This window comes from Dreissena polymorpha, chromosome 4 (assembly GCF_020536995.1).
Source record: "Dreissena polymorpha isolate Duluth1 chromosome 4, UMN_Dpol_1.0, whole genome shotgun sequence".
In the NCBI taxonomy this organism is placed as follows: Eukaryota; Metazoa; Mollusca; class Bivalvia; order Myida; family Dreissenidae; genus Dreissena; species Dreissena polymorpha.
The window spans coordinates 93,382,615-93,404,992 of record NC_068358.1 but is presented as its reverse complement, the minus strand read 5'-3'; the positions used below and the strand labels follow the sequence as shown (position 1 = coordinate 93,404,992).

Here is a 22,378-nt window from a genome sequence, read left to right as displayed (position 1 = left end):
AGAGATTAAAAATCACATTTAAACATAATTAAAGCGGCCTTTTTACAGATTTTGGCATATATTGAAGCTTGTCATTAAATGCTTTTTATTGATAAATTTAAACATTGAACCTAAAAATTCCCAGTGATAAAACAAGAATACAATTAAAAGAAAGGAAAAGAATTAACCCTCAACTGGGCTCGAACCACTGACCCCTGGAGTCCTGGAGTAAAAAGGCTTGAATGAGCAATCCACGTAGTTTCCCAAAAAATAACGACAACGACAGAACTTTCCAAATTATTCAATCGTTTCGCGTTGCAAAGCTTTATAATACTTCAGATTTTCAAATCATCAAAAGTTGCATATATAAGGGAAATTAACGAGCATGATTAATGTTCAGTATTACTATTTCCTCACAAATATCATAACTAAAACGAAAATTAGCGAATCTGAAACAGCTTATTTTAGTTTTGTCAATTAACCAAAACGTGAAAAGGTCCCTTTAAATAATAGTTCTTTAAACAACATTCCGTTTTAAACACACAATAAAAAACGATTTTTCTTTCATTATTTACATTTTCATTCCTACGCAGAACTACTTTGGCGGAGGCATAATTCCCCAAACCAGGGGAATGTGATGCATCTTAGTATAGAGGTGACAATAACGTAGTGACGCCACCATCTATGTATAGAATGTACCATAACGTATTCATTAATGACGTCATTTTTATTTATACAAACACGTGTCACTCGCATGAACTGGGCTCGAGCTGAAAATGCGTCAACAAATTGAAACTCAAACGAAAAGCGAAGTTAAGGAATAATTTAAACACCAATGCCGTCAGACAATGATAATGATAGTTATCAAGGACAGTACTTCTTAGTGTGCAATCTGCATGTTTCAGTTGTGTGTAAGTAATGTAAAATATACGATTCAAAGATAGGCATTTCAATTTTCATGTTCCATTATGTTTCTTGGGTTCAAAGGTTTATTTAACTATAATTGTGCGTAATAAGAATGTTACACCATGCAAAAACTGCGCAGCAGAATGTGATTAGTTACATTGTCTCTATCTTGCAGTTATAGTATAATATTTTAAGGTCCAAACAATAAAATATAAATGTGTACATCTTGAAACGAACGGAGTATAGACAGTTTGCAGCCAAGGACCACGCGGATTCATTATAGGTATAGCAACCAATGTCGCATAAAGACTACACTTGCTAAACAAAATTACTAACACGTCATGGTTTGACCAAGCGGTTTGCATTAGGGTCAATATGTTGTTTATTTTTTTCGATTGCTACTGCATTTATAGTTACAGCGAATAAGGTTATGGAAAATAGCTATTTGTATATATATTGCGCCCAAAAGAAATATTTGACCAAATACATCGTGCAAACAAACTAATTCAAAGTAATACTGATAAAGTAACATGCTCAATACTACTCAGTGATCCATAATTTTGACGAGAAACTAGATGAAATCAACACCCAAAATAAATAGGGAATTCCCGAGATCTTGGCTGATTCACCAGCGTTTATGTTTAAGCATTATACATGTACGGACATCAGCTTAACGTGATAAATTGCTTTTACTTTTACCAGACCTATAAAATGAAAAGAACATAAACACCATGAAGCAAAATATTTTCAGATTGTAATTGCGGTTATATTCATGATGAAACACGTTTCATGGTGTATAGTACAGAGTTTAACATTTTATTTTAGCACCCATACGATCATTTTGCTTTTGTACAAAAACAAAGAACGCCCATGTGTAGTTATAATTATCTGTACAGAATATCGTGCATTGGTTAATCGATATGTACATTATGGGCTATCAACTCACATACGAACGAATTTCTAAAAGTATTTCGATGCTTTTGTTTTAAAGTATTTTAAAAACTTAAAAAAAAACATGCATATATTCATATTAACTTTCAAATTCGATACGACCAAAAGGTAGATGCAGTTATACTTTATGACGTCTTTTGTAACTGACAAATTTGAAGTTGTCAATTAAAGACTCATATCTATGAGTAAATCTTATGCTAAGAACAAATTGTTTCGGTGCGTGTTCGTAAAGACGCTTTAGATGTACTTGTCAGCCAATTTATACATTAAGAACATAAGCCAATTTATACATTAAGAACATCAAGCAATCATCAAGGGAGACTAGTCAATAAGTGAGACAGTTTTGGGTATGTGTTATTACGGTTTTGTACAAGTGTTAAATAAAGACTGCTCATCGGTCTTACTTGGAACAGTATTTGACAAACAAAAAAATAAAAATAATTCATACATAGGAAATCTCATTTGTATTGTAACAGCCTTTTTTCCAACATGTATTAGTGATATCGAAATATATTTTCAAACAAACAAACAAAATAGATCCCAGTGCATAGCTTTAATCGATCATATGCTTGTGCGTCAAATTAACAAACATTTCATTAAATAACATATTAGACATTAAATAACATATTAGAATATAAATCTACTCTGCATCGGAAGCATCATGTCCGCGTGTTATACATGCATGAGTTCAATGCATTTGCGATGAATCTTTCTGTGATGCATGTCGGGAGCTGAGGACAGATGATTACCAGTGAAGCTGCGACACGTCGTTATTACATCCGACGGGCTTATATGATAAAATGTTATAAACGAGTCAATACTTCTTTCAAAATGGCACTGGCTTGTTTTGAAGACCCTTTCGGTTGTAGGTATTCCGCATGATGACGTCATTGAACTTCCAGAACTGTCCGAACTGTCAGTAGAATCGGATGCATCGATTGCGGATGAAATATTGTGTTCATCATTAGAACGTGCTGTGTCTCTTTTTTCTTTCGCTCGTCTGTTTTGATTTTTTTAAATCTAAAATTAAAATATATATGGATACATGCATACATAAATAATAATTCGCAATTTAAAAATTATTTTAATTACTTAAAGTATTAGAGTTTAATGTAACCATTCATTTAAGTACTAAATAAGATTTGTACCTGTCCATCCGAGTGATCCAGGTTCTTAGAAAATTTGTTTCTGGTTTCCATTGTAATGCATTTGTACCGCGTACGCCTGCTCCAGTCCCTTCTTCTTCTTGTCCGTTTACACGACCTTGTACTTATCACGTGCAGAAATGGTAGACGTTATAAGGAAAATATCGCTTGATGCTAAGGATATTTTGGGGTTTTTTTGTAAACCAACGTTGTTATCTCCTTTTCTTTTGCAACGTTATTTGAGTCTAAATGAAGTTTAGTGTACCAATTGTGCGTTGTTCTTTTATTTTTTTGTTCTTATCCCATCATATCTTAAGCATGTCATCACCAATAAGTGTATACCTGCATGTGCTCAACGCTGTCATGATCGTTGATCCCCATTCCTGAGTTATTTTCCCTTGAACATAGCATAGTTCACAGTTAGTGACGAACGATTTGTAGGTTTTAGTCACGTAGGGGACATAGCTGTAATAAACAGCAGTCCGTGAATAAATTTCATTTTGGAAAATAAATTTGTCAAGTGTATTATATCTACATGTTGTGTTCCTAAACAGTCAATGTTTCAAACAGGATCTTAAGGCACACATTCAAATACGCTTTTGTGTAATATTACGATTTCTTATTTTAATAAAAGGATCGTACACGCGATAGACATATCGAGTGTTTAGTCAATATAACAACGCGCCGGTGAACGTTGTTCCGTGGAATCCGTTATCCCCGTACACGTGACCTTCGTTGCAGCTGACCCACACCGCGTTACCCTTGATCAGACCGAGCACGGCCGTTTTGCTGGACAGGGTACTCGAGGAGTCGTTGGGGTTGATGATGATGTCAACCTGAAAAAAAATCATGAAAGTTAGTTTTCGCCCATAAAGCTTCTCACAAGACAGTCATAATTTGTTAATCAGGAATTCAGCTGAAACATCATTAAATTTATGTAAATATTTATTCATTTTGAAAATGGCTTAAAGACTTATAAGGCTTCTCATGAAATCATCGTATGTGCTTCCGAAAAGGAACTTCCGGGTTTAAAAATATTCCGTGATAATTAAACTTACTTTAAATATCAATCCGTTTACTATTAGAGTAAAATTATCAAGAGGTTTATCGCGCACCTTTTCTGATAATCATGATTTTTGTTTTGTTTTTAATTGTTTACAATAAGTTTCCAACGCTAACAATCATCTCGAAGACAATCTGAGTCTTTTTTTTGTAATTTTCTGTTGGGTTACCGAAAAAAATCATATCATCAGCATAAAAAATATACATTTTAAAGACATTTACCTCAATACCTTAAATTCCTTTAATGTAAAATTTTGACTCTTAAAGGGGCCTTTCCACGTTTTGGTAAATTGACAAAATTGAAAAAAACTTGTTTCAAATTCGCAAATTTTCGTTGTAGTTGTAGTTATGATATTTGTGAGGAAACAGTAATAATGAACATTTACCATGCTCAAAAATATCCATTATATGCATCATTTGACGATGTTTATGAGTACTAGTATTCAAGAAGTCAAGGGTCAAGGCCAAGCAAGGCAGAAACAATTTGTATATGAACTCAAAAAAAATTGACATGGTTTATGATGGTTTTACTAACTTCAACACACCATAATCATGATATAAGGACTTATCAAAGCTGTCTTAATTATGGCGGCTGCGGGTTGCAACATTTTTTGTGAATTTGTAAGCATGGTTTTAAAGGATGAGTACCGACGAATTTAAAAGTGTCTGTTTAACCCTGGCTGTTGGTTTGGTACGGTTAGTTTATGGCCTTATTATTTGCAATTATGCTTGAATAAAGGACCAATTAATTGTTATAATGGAAATTCAATACTGCTCCAGCAGCTGGAGTTTCACTTCTTTATATTGAATTTATTTGTAATGTTTAGGCATGATCAAATGTGTGTCATTATGGTACTGTCATCATTATGTAATTATAGTCTTAATACATTCTTATGTTATACAATAAAGTGTATACAATGCTTTTAAACAAAGGGCTGAAATATCTTAACATTAAGCTAATTTTACACTGTGTCTACAAATACAAAAGTATGTATTGCCGGTTATGTAAATTTTACCGATTTTACAACATATAATATGTGAGATATTATTCTTAAAACAAACATGTGTATTGAATGCACATGAAATTATTTTATTGTGTTGCTCTTACGTTAAGTCGAACGCTATTAATTATAGACGTTAAGTTGAGAATAATGTTTGTCTTTGCGCACTGCAGTTCTACTGTCGTTGATATTTAAATTGCATGTTGCCTTTGGTCATTTAATTAAAAGCAACATATTTAGCTGACACAGGTAACATCAACATGCAGTTATCTCAACAGTTCGGCAATATACATAGAAATTCAACGGTTTACATAAATTTCATGTCAGGCACTTGGGCGTATACTATATTATCTTGAACAGAAACAGCAGGCGCAATATTGTCATGTAACCGTATTGAAATATCTTTATAAACTTAGTTTTAGCACTCACTGTTTGTGTTTGCATCAACAAATGGGTGTTGTGTTGGTTATCCTTATATTTGATACCTTATTTCAAAATGTTTATGCAATAACAATTCAATAGGAGACATCTGTATCTTCACATGCATAGACAATTTGATATGCCATCGAGCATCCCGGTTTTCTCGCAAGATTATTATACAGCTGTATGATTTTAATAACAAAAGGATGGCTCTGGTTACATTGCAATGGTTGCAGGATTATAACAGGTGTATTATTCAGTATTCAGGCAAATTGTAAAGCGTATACCTAAAGCATTCATGCTGGATAAAACACCAGTTAAGTATCACATTTTTAGACATCTTACAAATGTATTTATATTTATGTTAATTGAAGTTTTGTATTTGTAAACTTACTTGAATTGTTTCATTAAATATTCAATAGTAAGAGTGGTTAATCTTAGTTTTTATATTAATTAATGTATATTTGCAACTTTAATCGTTATATTTTGTAACTAACAGACATAAATAAAACACTTGAATCGGCTTTCACACACATTGTGTGCGGGGATAAATCATGGATGTATAAGGCCACTTCCCCTATTTCTGAATCTTTTATGGCATATATCATCTTTTTTGCGTTCTAATCTTTAATCAACTTTGGTAAAGACGTTATATAACATAGTAAAGCTTCGCGGGAAAAGTGTAACCAGACTTATCACTAATGGAATCTCGCTCAATATGCAAACAACCTTCTCTATGGAAGTTATTTATATTTTAAGGGGAGATTTTTCGTATGCTTGTTAACACCGACCGTATGACTGTAGCAAGGATAAAATATCGCAATACTTAATAGCTAAATAGTATCCTAATCGATAAACAATAATCGAAAATGACCCGTTTCATTGACAGAAAAATTGGGTTGGACAGACACCCTGATATTGCATTCACATAGATCAACTACAGATTCCTTTCCTATTACTGGTATATGCATGCTAAATATAAACACATTTTATATGTATTATTTTTTAGCCTGTTGGCTTATTGAAAATCAGGAGCGCGTATCGTGGAGAACTTGTTCATTTCTATCTCCTGGGCGGTTATCAACTACTATTCAAATTTTCGGTGCATTTTCTAATTTAATAAATGATAAACTCTGCTTTTATAAGGGTTGTTTGGTGTATGCAGACTTTATAGTACGCTATTCACTGTAAACGTCTGTAGCCGTTTAACACAGCTTTTCATCTTTCTTGACCTTTATAACAGCCGATAAAATGTTTGAAGACATTTTCCCGCCATTAGATACTCTACTATAGGATTTGCTAATTTAAAATTAATAGAGATACTCTTATTCGTTTTAAAACCATGTAAACCAAATGTTGAGCATGAAACTATCGTATTTCAATTCATTAATAAATAGCGTATACAACCATTTTACACTTAAAGTAACATTACTACTCATAATCAACGAAAATTTCTTACAATTGTTCGTAAAATAAACTTTGTCAATTAAAAATCAGTGTTCCTTATGGCATTTGCCGAAAGTTCAACGCCAGATGTGGACTGGTAAAATAGATGTTTGTAGACACAAAATGCTCGTTTTTATTATTGTTTTGCATATTTAATTCCAATTTAATTTCCAGCAACGATATCTATTCATACGACGCATGAACACTAACATGGTGTTCGTGTTATTTGATCATAAGTATTTCTGAGGTTTTGGCTTTGCAATGTTTTGTACACAAAGACAGTAAGGTACTCGCCACGCTTTGCAATTATTGTCAGAATATTCTTGATGTTTTGAACCTTTAAAGCCTCTTTAACGTTCAAAATCAACAAAAATTTCGTAAAGTAACATCGATCGAATATTGACGTGTTTGCGTTGGAGACAAAACGTTGAGCAAGCGGGCACAACATTGTATTACAGCGTAACCGTTCTTTATATTTTCAGGGTTTTTCAAGAACGAAGTGAAGGAAAGGCGTGTATGTTTTCTTAAGTCCAGTATAACTCCGTTGGATGTCTGAAGGGGAACTATCAGCATTTTAAAGCGCAAACGCAACAACTTACTCAGAAAAAACATGGAACAAGTTTTTCCTCGCCCAAGCATAACATTTATATTTGCTTTAATATGCTTGTTTGGAAAGAAAACAGGTAAAGTTGATATTTTTATACTACTACTACTACTACTACTACTACTACTACTACTACTACTACTACTACTACTACTACTACTTCTACAACGACTACGATTACGACTACGACTACGACTACTACTACTACTACTACTAGTACTACTACTACTACTACTACTACTACTACTACTACTACTACTACTACTACTACTACTACTACTACTACTACTACTACTACTATTACTACTACTACTACTACGACTACTTCTACTTCTACTACTTCTACTTCTACTACTACTACTACTACTACTACTACTACTACTACTACTACTACTACTACTACTTCTACTACTACTACTACTACTACTAATTATAATACTACTAATAATAATAATAATACTTATATTAAGTATTATTATTATCATTATTATTGTTATAATAATAATGAAACATTCATTATCTTGTTTGGACCCAAGTTCCATAAAAATCACTTTTCCGTTAACTCATACTTAATTAATTCTGCTAGTCCAATTATCTCAAATGGATGGTGTATTTTTTTTAAACGTCTTTTTTGTTTCCGCATTTTAAATAATTCAAGATGGATCGTTTACTGTTCTCGATTTAATTATCCCACTTATGCCTAGCGACTAGAAAAAAAGGCCTTTGCAAACAGCGTAGACCCAGATGAGACGCTGCATGATGCGGCGTCTAATCAGGGTCTGCGCTGATTGCTTAAAGGAATTTCTGTAAGAAATATTCTAAGTATAGAAATAAATATACTAGACATCCCTTATTTTGTAAATAAATTGATTAGAAGGATGGGAGAGTCCACTAGGCATAAATTGGTTAATCTGTATACATGAGCATCGTAGTTTCACTTTACTAAATTAATGTGCAATACGTGTCCCTTCTTTTGTTAGTACACAATCACTTATGCTATATCGGCCGGTTCTGACCGAACAAATTTCATGTAAACCTAGAAACGGCTTCAAAACAAAATCGAGGCCATATTGTATATGATGGATGGCGTTATTACATCTTTTATCTCTTTCTTTTACAGAGGCTGCAAAAAATCGCACAAATGAAACGACCGACGAACAGCGATTGTACACGTACCTCTTACAAAACTACGATTCTAATACCCGTCCAGTGTTTAACGCAGCACAGCCCGTCAATGTGACTATTGGCATATCTCTGACACAGATATTTGATGTGGTTAGTTTTTAATCTTTATGTACTCCGTATATGCACAAAACGTAACTGACGGAAGCCATATAGGGTCATGTCTAAATTTTATCCAGTATCAGTCGTTACGTCGTTGTTACTATAAAACTAAATAACAGATGAAGTTTAATATAACTTCGCTAGTAAATAAGGATAAAAAGTAGTTTGTTTTAACCAAACTTTTAATAAACTTAATTACAATCAGTTTATTATTTGGTTACATATTCATCACCAGCAACCATTCTCTTAAACAAACAACAATAGAGTTATTTGTTATGTGTTTTTTGTACATAAACGGGATCAAAATACTAATGAATTATTATACATTTAGCTTAACTTGCAAACGTTTTATGGGGCATTATAGAATATGATATAAATTCATATATCAAGATGTGTAAGGATAATATTGATAGCACACCAATAATGTGTTTAATATTTTTAACATGTTTTCAAACACTGGGATGTGATCATCATAACTGAAGTCGAATGTTTTTAGATCAATAATATTTGTATTTCTTTTTAGGATGAAAGAAACCAAGTGATTGAGACCAGCATTTGGCTTGATCAGGTATTAGCAGTATGTTAAAAAACAGCCTACAAGCTGTATGATCTACACGTGGGGAAAGAAACTATTCTGGTTAACGATGCGAACATGATCCGAATTTTGGAAAATCAAATAAAAAATACTGAATATATTACCACGCACTGGTATTTGTAAACAACATTTCCAAAGGTTGTATCGAAATATATTTTTTCCTAAAAAAAATGATGTTTTGACGGTCTTTGTTTATATAATATATTCACCATGGATAATTTTAATAGGACACGTATATCTATTTCATCTATCAGTATATGATATTTAAGGGTTGGAGAGATGAAAAGTTTATATGGGATCCTGAGGAGTATAACGGACTGAAAGTGTTCAGAATGCCCTGCGTCAGTATATGGAGACCGGACATAGTGCTATACAATAGGTTTGAAACCAAAAGCATTTCCCTAAATTAAATGGTGATATTATTAGGTTTTAATTTGATACCAAGGCAATGATATTCTTTTTACTTTCTCCCATAACTTCGAAATAAATTGTGTATGTAAATTTTCAATATTTTTACGATATTACCTGCCCAGGTGTTCATTTATACATAATAAATTAAGGACATTATTTCATATGAAAAAATATAACTTAGCAATAACTTTCTCCAGTGCCGATGACCACAACAGTGGGTACATGCAATCCTTAGCAATGGTTCATAGCGACGGACGCGTGTTCTGGCCGCCTATCGTGAAATACAGGAGTACATGCAACATTGACATCACATACTTTCCGTTTGATGATCAGATTTGCAAGTTAAAACTTGGATCATGGGCATACGATGGGTTGCAGGTAAGGAATATTTTAACCCATTTATGCCTAGTGGACTCTCCCATCCTTCTAAATTTGAGCAATTTATTACCAAAATTATGGATGTCTAGTATATTTATTTCTATATTTAGAATATTTCTTACAGAAATTCCTTTAAGCAAACAGCGCAGACCCTGATGAGAGGCCTCATCTGGGTCTACGTTGTTTTCCAATGCCTTTTTTATCTAGACGCTAGGCATAAATGGGTTAAAATATTTTACATTTGCTGCAGAATTTGACAAAACCTGTCGGTGTGCTTTAAATGTTTTTACTAAAAAAGATTGGTCCCCCAAATTATATTTAATAAATAAAATATTTACCCGTTCAAATGACATACAATTATATTTCACATCACCTTGCATTCAAAGTGAATGGTAAATGTACGTGTATTAATATTAACTGAAACAGGAATCAGAACATTTTAATGTTTCCAACATGTATGCTTCTGTCGTTTAGGTTGAGATCTTTCCCAAGGAAAACCCAGTAGATCTGACTAATTTTGTAAAAAACGGTGAATGGGATCTGATCAAAGTGTGGTCTATCCGAAATCAGATAACATACCCATGTTGTCCGGAACACTTTCCTGATGTCACGTTCTACATACACATTCGTCGCCGAACCCTATACTACACTTACAACATTATCATGCCATGCGTCATGCTGTCAATGTTAACACTAGCTGGGTTCTGGATGAAACCGGAGGGTGGTGAAAAAGTTACCCTGGGCCTAACGGTGCTACTGGCCTTTTCGGTGTTCATGCTCCTGATTGCCGAAAATATGCCAGCGACATCTAGCTTTATGCCTCTTATAGGTAACTCCTTAAACGTTATTAAATATGACCATAAACGCATTTAATATATAGTGACTGTAGTATTACAATTTTAGCCAATTGAAAGTACATGACTATCGATAATTGTATACATATTGTTAAAAGCATCTATATACGCACTACATTTTAATTTTCTTCTAGCGTGTTTCATTTTACGTGCAATATAATAAAATAATCTTTCACAGGTATTTATCTTACAACGATTATGTCCATGACATCGCTCTCTGTGATACTAGCTGTTTTGACCTCAAACATCAACCAGAGGGGTCGAAACCAACTTGCGGTCCCAAGAGTGTTATCACGTGTGCTTACTTTTCTGGGAAAAATAATGTGCATGGAGGTGTTATTTATTCGCCCTAAACAACGAAATTCAGACAACTTAAACAGCCAGTCGAAGAGCAAAATGGACCATCGTTTGCATCGTTACCGTGGAGACCGGCAACATCAGTTCATGAGAAACACCGATTCAGGATGTTTAATTGACTACGAAAACGGGACTTCGAATTCGCAGAGCAGAACTGTTTGTTCACGTGATACCCAGATCGTTCATCAGCCCGGTAGTCGCGAAAATGACGACACCAACAAGGACTTGACGGTTATCCTGAAGAAACTTGACGCACTCATCGAAAAGGAAGATAAACGTGAGGAAGGGGAATTTTTAATTAAACAATGGGTTGAAGTTGCAGAGATTGCTTACAGATTTTTCTTCTGGATTTTCGTATTCGGTATTGGCTTTGGAAGTTTGTTTATCTTGGTGATATATCCTTTATATAAAAAAGCTGAAACAATAGGCGATTCTTTGTAAAAGATGGTGTGGAATTGTTGCGGCCTTATTTGCTACGTAATTGCGCATGGCGTTTAAGACAAATCACCTGTTGCATTTTCATGACTTCGGTATTGCAACATTCGCGAAAGCTCAAATTTATCATATAACGTGGTGTGTATTATTCTATGACATGAGACAGTTTTACATTTTCTTATAAAATACAAAACTTGTATGAAAAGTATGATATTTCATGTATTAGTATATACCATTTCCAGAACTTTGTTTTAGTTTTATTATCATTCATAAATTCATGTTTGTAAATCCCATACACGTTGCATATGTATTTGCTTTTCTGTAATGTCATATACATAATCTTCGGCTTGTTTGAATATCGCTTGTCCTATATATAAAAACAAAACTGTACTCAATATTCTCCTGGTAAGTTTTTTTTTAAATATGTAGTCAACTTTCTGATTTATATGAATAAAATATATGATGCGATCAGTTTAATTATTCTTTAGCCTCACAGTGATGTTTAACGTTGGCAAACTTAAATTTGAACCAAAAGTTTCGCACATAATAATCACACAAAGGTCTGAACTTTACTGGAGTAGGCTTTGTAATGAATCCAAAAGAGGGATACACACATTTTATAACCAAGAAACATTGTAAATGTTACTTATTAAGACACGTTCATTTCCTTTGATAATGAAATGCAAGCTGTGGGAATACAACAATGTTTTATAAACTCGGTTTATATATAGTGAACGGATTATATCTTTTTGTTAAACCTAATGCATTTTTACGATTTGTTGATTTAAAATACATCGATGAGCAGAAATTATTTGTAAATTGTATATAATTTAACGACGCGACAGATTCATTATCAAAATGTATGTATTAACAGCGATAAACAGCAGAATATTCGGTACTAAAAAGTCGCACATAATTAAGAACACAAGAACTAGACAAAACAAGTAATGTATAATCACTTTAAAAAACAGTCGTATTCTAATGTTGTATATGAACTATATGCACGAATACCTAGTGTATCAAATCACGTTGATGATCACTTAAAAAACAACTATTCTGAGTTCGTATGCGTTGAATTCATACAACGATACAATCTGCTCTGCAATAACATCAACTTAATGGAACAATTTTATTCGATGTGTATGTGTTTCTACAACTATATAGAGGATATTTGTTGGATTCGATGGAATCTCGATTTAATTTCACGAGTGTTCATATAAAATAATATTTTCATGGGTGTACTTCGGTTTATACTGTGTATCATAAAAATTAGCGACCGCTATTATTACAGTATTTGCTGTCCCAAATATCTGTTTTGCAAACATTAGGGCGTACAATACATTGATAACAGTGAGTCGGGTGTGAAGGATCGAGTAACACATTTAAAATGGTGCAGTCTACTCATATAACCTAGCCTTTCTGTCCGAGCTCAAAACGCCCTCTTTTGTTCGCGATAATGGTGTGATAAGTTGTTGATTTGTAGTGCATGGCTGATACCAAAAGCGCATAAAGTGAAACTTCAGCTTCAACAGCAGTAGAAAAAATGTTTTATCATTTATCAATGTCAAAGTATATACCATGCATAAAATGTGCTTTTTAAATACTTTATTTAGATGACAGATTTTACTCATTTATATGAAATTGATATGGATAAGTAGATACGAATTTATACAATGAGTATTTGTTTGTTTGTTTGTTTTATTTGTGCATACATGTCAAGCAATTTACAATTCAATGCAATCAAGGCAATAAGTAACGTATAGATTGCATTATTATCATATTCAGAAACATGCATTACATGAATGGTGCCATTTATCACAGATCCAAATAAGATTACGACATGATGTATACACAGGATAACCCGTAAAGCTTAGACATGTAAACATGAAAAAGCTTATTTCCAACGGGGTCCCTGGATTTAGTCGAACAGATCTTATACGTGACTATAAATATATTGTTTTTTCAGTTCTTAATATATAATCGACATGATCCTACACATGATTTCTTCTACGAATTAAGTGAATCTTTCAAAAGTTGACATGATAATACACTGACACGAATAAAAAACATAAAAATAATGAATTACATAAAAATAAAACAAATCTAAAAGTAAAAATACATGGAATTCTCGTCTACCTTCATATCATTTAATAGATGTGTATTAACAAGTTTCTTAAAAGTAAATTTCGATTCGATGGACTTTATATTATCGGGTAATGCATTCCAATCCGTAATACCATTGTAGTAAAATGAAGAACTAGTAAAGCCATCAACTTGAGGTACATAAAAATTAAATCGGGATCTATTCCCATACTGATGGACATATACGATTACCGTTTTTTTGTAGTGTGATATACGAAATACTCTTTTTGATAGAGCTAAAGTTTCTGCACCTGATTTTATGACTTTTAGCAATGATGATAAACTTAAATTGCTTTTAACTTATTATAATATGGTAAGAATTTTAGCCGAAAGCTGTTTCTTAATACTACAAAGACGACAACCTTACATGTGTAAATAATATTAATTTACACCTCGTGGTACATATAACAAGCCTTTTGGAACCATTTTTATTCAAATCAACTGTGTAAATATTTGTAAACAGATTATTGTTTTTTAAGGTATATAGACCTTTAAGACTATGTATATAATGTAATGCCACGTATTTGAGGTAATCTTAGTGCTGCTTTTTATTCTGTACTAGAATGTTATGGCTAATCAGATCGGACCATAGGGGATAAATGATTTCTTACCACCATTTTTTCGTTTCAGTGTGCACTTGCACCTTTTTCCCATTCAGTGTTTTATTCTGGACATTTTATTGCAGTATTTGCAGTAATTAATTAGATAAGCAAGAGAATCTAAGTTTTAAGTGTAAATATTTTGGTTGATATATAATGGTGTTATTAGTATGTTTTATGTGTTGATATAACTTGTAAGAGAAAGGAGAATTGCCCCTAAGACTGTCTTTTTCTATCGGTATTCCGTACAGAAAGCATTGGGTATGAAGTGGTCAACAGCCTTTAGATGGATGTTGTATTGTGGCATTGAAGAAGCTGCATAAACGTAGAGAACGACTGAGTCGCGTTCTGAGAAAACTGGACATAATGCATGTGCGTAAAGTGTCGTCCCATATTAGCCTGTGCAGTCCGCAAAGGCTAATCAGGGACGACACTTTCTGCTTTTATGACATTGTTCGTTTAAATAAAGTCTCTTCTTAGCAAAAATCCAATTTATTCGGAAAGTGTCGTCCCAGATTAGCCTGTGCAGACTGCACAGGCTAATCTGGGACGATACTTTACGCACATGCATTAAGCCCAGTTTTCTCAGAACGCTGAGAATGTGTTTATCAAGAGCACTTCGGCGTCCATACGACGATTTATAATACCTTCGATTTCCCAAAACTTATATTTTTCGAAATAAGGAGACCAGCCCGGTGTGACGGGACGATACAGTGAAGATTGGTTAATTATTATGTACACCATTAAACAAGTTTTGTACTCTTTCAGCTCTAGACCTAAGTTGGAAAGGTGCGCATTTTTGTACCGCATGTTGGTTTCAGTTTGACTTAAGTGCCCAACGTCAAAGTAGTTTACGTGTTTCGACATTATTTTCATCACTATACGTGTTTAATCATTGTTTTATGGTTAATTACATCCGTACATAACATGCTTTTTGTTGAATCAACTAACAAGTAATTAGGAGCAAAGAACCTTATATAAATATAGTGATAAAGGTTTCACACATACATATATGCGACATATATAAATCAATATCACATGCACGTGTTTATTCCGAATGCGCTGATGATAACCTGAGAATGATTATGCTTATATTTTAAACACATAAATATGTAAAGTGTTGATTTATTAATGATAAAAAAAGATTTATCTGAATTTTCCTTTGTCAGGAATGATGAATTTACAATTTCTTAAAGCACTTACAAGTTCTTTGTACGTAGAGATTAGATGAGTTCGGATATAGATCTTTTTTGGATTATAAATCAATGCCTAATCACGTTGCGTTAATATATGCATGACCTCAGAACTGTCCACGTGTCGAATTTGATGCCACTTAAACCAAAATAAACCTTAATACTATTTAAAAAATCCGATGTAGTTGAAATCCATTTAAAAAACGCAATATCTCCATTTAACATCATCGATATATCACTCGTCGTTATTATTAAAAAAGAGCTTCATTAAAATATGCTTTTTATAAACACGCGCGAAATAAAATTCCATCATTCCCAAGAAAACACAACACTTTAATGTATATTTGTATATTATTAAAACTAAATTGTAAATGCATTTTATTACCACGAAGTTAAATACATATACACTTTTAGAATTTTTTATAGTAATATTCATTTTATACAATTTTGAGAAATCAGTACTTAAATACAAACTGCGCTTTAGCTCACATATCAGTACACCGATTAGAATTAATGGCTGAAAAGACTTATTGCAATTTTGAATTTCAGTCTTGCTAATTGCAATCATTGTGTCTTCTTTGACTATCGATTTTCATTTAAAATCGTGTGTCCGGTCCACCACAACTGATGCCCGATATGTTGAATCGACATTTAAGTAAATTGAAATTAAAGTTCAATCACTTAACACGTTTTAAACGCTCTAGACTCGATTTTTATCACATCTGAACTTCTGTATAAATAATCATTGTTACCTACAGTTGTCAAACATAATTCTGTATAATACAGAGGGCGCATACGTGTCTAAGCTACGTGCATTATATAAATATTTAATGCAATATTTTCTTTATATATAAGGTCTTATACGTTGCCATGAAAGCACAGGGTATTCAGCAACTATCATATCAGCTGGTTAATTCAAGACCGCTGTCTTTGGACTCAACGTTGACGTCACACATATTCGGCGCGATGCCGACGTCCACAGCAGGTTCGGTTCGGTATCGCCCGTACATGGATCGAGATGTGACACCAATCAACGGACAAACACGCTTTTCTGATTATAAAGTCCGCAATTCTAGTGCATATTCTTGCAAGTATTCACAACAACGAACCGCTGGTGAATGTTATAGCCAACTAAACTACGATTATGCAGGTCCGTACATGGGTTATGATCATTCCTATATGTCAACGCTGCGGTCATTACAGGAAGTTTGCAGTATTGGCACTATAATAAAGGAATTGGCTTACCTCAGTGACACTTCCATGCCATCAATATCACCTCCGCATGGAAAACACAATCCTGACGCAATGGCCAGCGCGAAAGGTTCGGTGAACAGTGTTACCGGAAGTACTAATTGTGAGCATCCTTTTTATGCTAGACGAGGCGCAGCCGCCCCTGCAGATGGCATGTTTCGAACACGCGACAAGTATAGGGTCGTATACACCGACAAGCAGAGAAACGGACTAGAACGGGCATACGATGAGGACAAGTTTATTACCATGGAGGCCAGAGACAAACTCTCCAAGGAGTTGGAACTCTCGGATCGACAGGTACAAATCTTACTTACGTAAATATTTGAGTATTTTGAACGCTTATAGTTTAAGTTATTAAAAACAAAATTATGTATATTTCTACATATTATATAAACATGGTTGCATTCTTTTTTCAGATTAAAATATGGTTTCAAAACAGACGAGCGAAAGAAAGAAGAGACACAAAACGTACTTCTGATGAATCCAATATCTCATCCGGAACCGATACATCCGATTCTACTGACATTTCAGACAATTCCGGAAGTTCAATAACGTCATCATGCACAATTCGTACAAACCAAAGAGTGTCTCAAACAAGCCAGTGCCGTTTTGAAAGAAATAGTGACCCTTTTCCATCGCACACCAATATAAGCCCGTCGGATGTAACAACGACGTTACCCAGGTTTTCTTGTAATCAACTGTCTTCCGCAACCAGTTGGAACTACTTTCTCAATGACAGACATGTATCATCGGATACTAGTATGTCACCAATGATTCAGTTGAGCTCATGCATGTATAATGCGGGGACATAACTGTGCCGATGCAGATCAAATCATATATGCTTTGCTGTTATGTAAATTATTATGTATTTCTTTAAAACTGTAGCAAAAGTATAAACTTGATTAAAGCTATGCACTGGGATCTATTATACTTTGTTTTCTTTTTTGAGAATATTATTTTAACATAAAGAATTAAAAGACCAGTTTCACAATACTACCGCTGTTGCTATTTTAGATATCACGTTACGCGTCGAATTTCAGAACGAGGCTGAACGTGTATAGATCTTTGGCGGAGCATATCGATGATTATAAACCAATTGAATTTTAATAATTTCATTCGGGATTTTCATGAGCACTGACACTGGTTACAATTACGGCAAACAAATGCACACATGGATGTGTTGTTTATTCAATATTTTGTTGAGGGGTTATGAAATAAACATTCTCACACCCACGGCAATTCATATTTCAAAGCCATAGTATATAGTACCACTAGTGTATACTTGTATATACATTTTATATAATCTAGATTCAAATTCAAGATACCCTTTGTCATCAGAGCAAATGTGATCTGAAGAATAAACATTCATAATTGCACAAAACAAAAATATACAAAAGTCGTATAATACAAAAGGTTTTTTAATAACTTAAATTCTCAAATTAATCAAGGCAATTTATTTCATGTATTGACACTTATAATGTCAATTACATATTTATAACTTATTCTGACAATGTCATATTGTGTTTTCTAAGTCGTTACATCGCCGAATGTTCAAAAGAGTGAAAGGCTGAAATCAGATGCGGCGTTGCGCGGGAGTATTGAAAATTTATACACGTTCAGCCTCGTTCTGGAGTTCTGCGAGTCACGTGACTTTGCGCTCTTATCAATTTTGAAAAGGGTCTATTGAGGAAAACATACTGGTAAAATCAAATAAGATTTTTTAAAGTATGGATTCATTTCAATATTCTTACGTTAAATACTGGACTGATCAGGACCGATGGGGATTCTTAATACATCCACGAATACAAAACAGCAACAATAAACACAAACTTTGCCACTAATTAAATGGTCTTCCTTTTGTGATAATTAATATTGTAAATGTATTAATTTGCTGACGGATACGTATATGTTTGCTAAACCAACGAACACTGAAAATATTGGCGCTAAGCCTAATGCTAAATACAAAAAATCTGACAGCATCGAATGTAAAAGACAACACGTTTTTTTGTATAATTTAAACACAATAATTTAAATAATTGTAGTATGCATGCGTATTCTATGTACTAGAAACAAATCATCGAAATACTAGTTAAGAAAGTTAAACATTACCTTGCATAATATTCTCTGGCATTTAGTTTACACGTCACGTGTCCGATGTTAGATATTTTGTACACATGATTCTTTCATACTTAATATGGAAACACTTCGAGTTGAAAAAAAAAACAGCATAATTATTGGTATTCTTGATAAAAGTTAGAACTCTTAAGTAAGGTGAACGTAAATACAGATCTTTAAAATTCCCTATTCGTTTTCGGTGTTAATTTCGGCGCAGTTCTCCGTCCTCAATATGATTCACTTAGTGATAGTGTGCATTTAAAGGGGCCTTTTCACAGATTTTGGCATTTTTTAACTTATTCATTAAATGCTTTATATTGATAAATGTAAACATTGGATCGTAAAAAATCCAGTAAAAAACCAAGAAAAAAATTTAAAAAAGGAAAAGAACATTGCCCGGAGCAGGTTTCGATCCAGTGACCCCTGGAGTCCTGCCAGAGTCCTGAAGTAAAAACGCTCTAGCCTACTGAGCTATTCCGCCGAGTACACATTCGTGACGTATTTTATACCTTATATAAGCAATCTTTGTAGTTTCACAAAATTTAACGACAAAAACAGAACTCTCCAAATTATTCAATCGTTTCGCGTTGCAACGCTTTATAATTTTTAGGTTTTAAAATCATCAAAAGATGCATATAATGGCTATATTAGAGCATGGTTAATGTTCAGTATTACTGTTTCCTCACAAATATCATAACTAAAACGAAAACTTACGAATCTGAAACAACTTTTTTTCAATTTTGTCAATTTACCAAAGCGTGAAAAGATCCCTTTAATTAGTTTCAATAAAATGATTGCATTATGTCGTTGTTAAAATTTTCATTCTGGATGTACTATGTAGTATACAGCTTTCTCCACCTCGAATTAGCTGATCTATAAATGAGCCCGTTTAGTTAGCACAGGCTAAATAGGGGCTACACTTTTGATGTTATTTTTCGTTTACAGATAGTATCTTCATAGCGAAATCTAGTTAGGGCTGAAAGTGTCGTCCAACAAAAGCCAATATCATGTTGTTTTTCAAAGAAAAATTCCGGAAATTGCAATTCGAATTCGCGTTTTACTTAAATTCATTTATTATTTTTTGAAAACATAATATACATTTTAGCACGGAATTAAAATTATGCAAAGGAACATAAATTCAATTCCTATGAATGCCAGATGAACTTCCGAAGCTTTATTTTTTTTTTAATTCGAACGCAGTTTGAGTATTCAGAGCTCTGATAGAACACATAACAATTAAGACAGAAAAACAACATACCTTTCGACAATTATCATTATTTTCAAGGGATAATCGTGTACATACTGGATTGAAATTGTCATTTAACACATAGTTTCATTTAAACAACGGTTAAGTTTATTTACGGGACACAGTACCAGCATATTACTTGACTACTCAACGCGCTATGACCTAGTTATGGATGTGCTTATTTATGTTTCGCGCATGTAACGATACATTTAAAGCGCCAACTATATGCTTTCTATTAAGTTATGCTCTGCAGAAGAACAAATCGATTAATCATTGTGTTTTTTTATGACTGACGGTTCACTTTTGTAAGATCAACACAGTTTTAAAATGTATACTTTTAAACAGTACCGTAAACGTATTCTACGAACAGAATTTATTCAGCTTAAAGCGGGTATATACGATTTAGTCAAATATTTATGAATTTATATAAACTGTGTAAAAAAGTTAAGAAGAACATGTGTCGAAAAATGCGAAATAAGCCAGATATTTAATTCTGAAATTGAAAACGGCTGTACAGCCGAATTCGCCAGCATGTATACCATACATGTACGATGTGCATCTAAACTTAGTTTAACGGTTTATTTGAAATTCTTCAACGATATATATTCATACGACACACGAACAATATCTCCGATCCTAATACAAAGACGAATGCTTCGGTTATTGTAGGAAAATATGTACGTCACTATCGGCTCGGGGCGCTAATTTGTCTTTGCTGCATTTTATGAAATTCGGCTTTAATGTATAATTTTTCTGGCCTATTTTGTGTTGTTGTTACATATTTTATCAATATATTACAATTAAACACATATAAAAAATCGTATATACCCGCTTTAACAAAACCATGGTTATTGCAAAACAAAAGCGATATTTATAAACACTTAGTGTGCTGGATGCATTCTGTGATTATCATTATTGCCCACACCAAACGTCAACCGTTCACACATAAATGTATCAAAGCCTCCCCGTTGGAAAGTCTTAGTTTATGATTGTTGCGAGGGAAGAAGTGTCAAGTTGTCTAGGACAAGTAGTATACATGGATAACCGCATTGTTCCAGCCCGAGTATATAGGCTGATAATAAAACAGTGTTGGTAGTAGTTATTTGCGGTGGTGTTGTTAATACGTTTGGGATATGCGCCATCGTTCGTCGCAAATGATTTGTAAACTGTCTGCATAAATAAGCTTTCATTTTGAATGAAGTACATGTATTGAATAATGATTATTCTGTTTGGTGTAAAGGTTATATGGTAGTTGCACAAGACTTTTATGATGCATGTTTCAATCACAAAAGAACATTTATTCGGGTACTCATATAATGATAATTATCAAATCTATAACACTTTTATATTTCGAAGGTTAATTTTAAATTGTTCAAATCGATAAGACGTATAAATATTAGTAAATTGATTATGTATTTATGATATGTTTCTGCTTGTTTTGCCGTACACCGGATATGCAGGTTTAGTTTTTATCGGATAATTGAGAAAAGACTTGTTAATTGCAATAAACGTGTCAATGATCTGCTTTGCAATTTGCAATTCTTCTTAATTACTTAATGGTGTGATCTACTTTTGTGTACTCAGAAATACATGTTCATACATTTAATTTCGCAAAATAAATCACGGCTTAATTCAAAGTATGTACGAAACATATTACAAATACAAACTGCAATGCTCTGAATAATTGTGTTATCAAGGGACATGCATAGTTGGAACAATATTATATTATAAAAAATGAATATTGCTATAGTGTGTTTTGTGAGAGCGGTGTCATTATATTCAATTAAGTCATCTAAAGCGATCTTCCGTCTAAGGTGATAATTGTCATCCGTATATTTTCCTTTTTTAAGTAATACAAAAACACCATCGTCATTAGGTATCATACTATTTTTAGAGTGTTAGTAACACATCGTTTAACAAGCATGAAAACCAAAACAAATACGAATATTTTAATAAATATTTCTTTATGACACACTTATGCGATTATTAAGCAAGCCAGAGTTA

General features: G+C 33.3%; 2 protein-coding genes across 3 annotated transcripts in view; both read left to right on the top strand.

The window, feature by feature from the left end:
* Positions 1–5,757: 5,757 nt before the first annotated feature.
* The window catches only part of LOC127876407 (neuronal acetylcholine receptor subunit alpha-10-like), a 111,731-nt gene continuing 95,110 nt past the window's right edge, over positions 5,758–22,378 (top strand). Inside the window, exons 1-2 of one of the 2 annotated variants that reach the window (XM_052421633.1) lie at positions 8,656–8,789; positions 9,322–9,366. The gene's annotated coding sequence lies outside the window, so the exon portion shown is untranslated. Of the gene's footprint in view, positions 5,781–8,655; positions 8,790–9,321; positions 9,367–22,378 lie in introns of those variants that run through there. The other variant, XM_052421632.1, reaches the window with a different exon arrangement.
* Positions 16,729–17,331, top strand: LOC127878618 (homeobox protein CDX-2-like). The gene has a single exon (XM_052425143.1). The coding sequence runs from the start codon at positions 16,729–16,731 to the stop codon at positions 17,329–17,331; it is 603 nt and encodes a 200-aa protein (XP_052281103.1).